The sequence below is a fragment of the Octopus bimaculoides genome, chromosome 27 (assembly GCF_001194135.2).
Source record: "Octopus bimaculoides isolate UCB-OBI-ISO-001 chromosome 27, ASM119413v2, whole genome shotgun sequence".
In the NCBI taxonomy this organism is placed as follows: domain Eukaryota; kingdom Metazoa; phylum Mollusca; class Cephalopoda; order Octopoda; family Octopodidae; genus Octopus; species Octopus bimaculoides.
This window is the reverse complement of record NC_069007.1, coordinates 18,848,010-18,848,989: the sequence shown is the minus strand read 5'-3', so window position 1 is coordinate 18,848,989 and position 980 is coordinate 18,848,010. Positions and strand designations below refer to the sequence as shown.

The following is a 980-nucleotide window of genomic DNA, read 5'->3' as shown; positions in this document are numbered from 1 at the left end:
GAAAATCCAACGTTTCCAATAGACTCAATCTTCTGAAAAAGGTAGAAAGGAGTGGAATTAATTAGAGATAAAATAGTTTTATACCCGTTGTGTTAACAAGAAAACTGACTGCATATCATAAGGAACACGGGACGATACGAGCTTCACACATGAACAAGAAGCGGTAAAAGAAACAGTATGATAGAGAAGGTATATAAGACGAAATATGTTTCAAAGAGTCACTCCGGGACTTATACATAAAGGTGGGCCTATATTACGTTTTAATGCACTAAAAGCTTCTTTTTTTCCTGAATATTCGTTGCTGAAATTGGGATGCGTTTAATATGGCCGTGCGTCTTTTGTGCCATCAAATACGGTAAGTCACCGGTTTTTTTAGAAACTTTCTTTTACACTCGTTTCTTTCTCTGTGTTATTCTTCCGCAGTATCTCTGCCAAAGAAACCCGACTGAATGAAGCAAAGCGGAAAGAAATGGATGAACTTAACATCAAGTGTTTACAGGTTCTTCGGGCTCTCATTCACAATGAAGAGCGAAAACTGTGTGAAGACTGGGAGACAAGAACTGGTGAAAGTAAAGTCATGAAGTATGGAATCTTGTTACTATTTTTCTTGGTTTTGTTATCCTGATAGAGTTTGACATTTTAGCATGCCGGATAAAATGCTTAGCGACGTTTCGTCCGTCTTTACGTTCTGAGTTCAAATTCTGCAGAGGTCGACTTTGCCTTTCGTCCTTTCGGGGGTCGATGAAATAAGTACCAGTTGAACACTGGGGTCGATGTAATTGACTTAGCCGCTCCTCAGAGATTGCTGGCCTTGTGCCAAAATTTGAGACCAATATTTGTCAACCTTTATAATGTAGGAAGGGGTTTTGGGGAGGATGGGGACGCACAGTGTATGAACAATTATTTTACCTTTTACTCGTTTCAGCCATTAGACTGCGGCCATGCTGGGGCACCGCTTTGAAGGGGTTTTAGTCGAGAAC

The 980-nt window shown here is 40.4% G+C and overlaps 1 protein-coding gene across 1 annotated transcript in view; it reads left to right on the top strand.

Moving 5' to 3' along the window:
* The window catches only part of LOC106877374 (uncharacterized), a 101,948-nt gene that overhangs the window by 56,747 nt on the left and 44,221 nt on the right, over positions 1 to 980 (top strand). Inside the window, exon 35 of the mRNA XM_052977151.1 lies at positions 424 to 610. Coding sequence (XP_052833111.1) covers positions 424 to 610 — 187 coding nt within the window. The remainder of the gene's footprint in view (positions 1 to 423; positions 611 to 980) is intronic.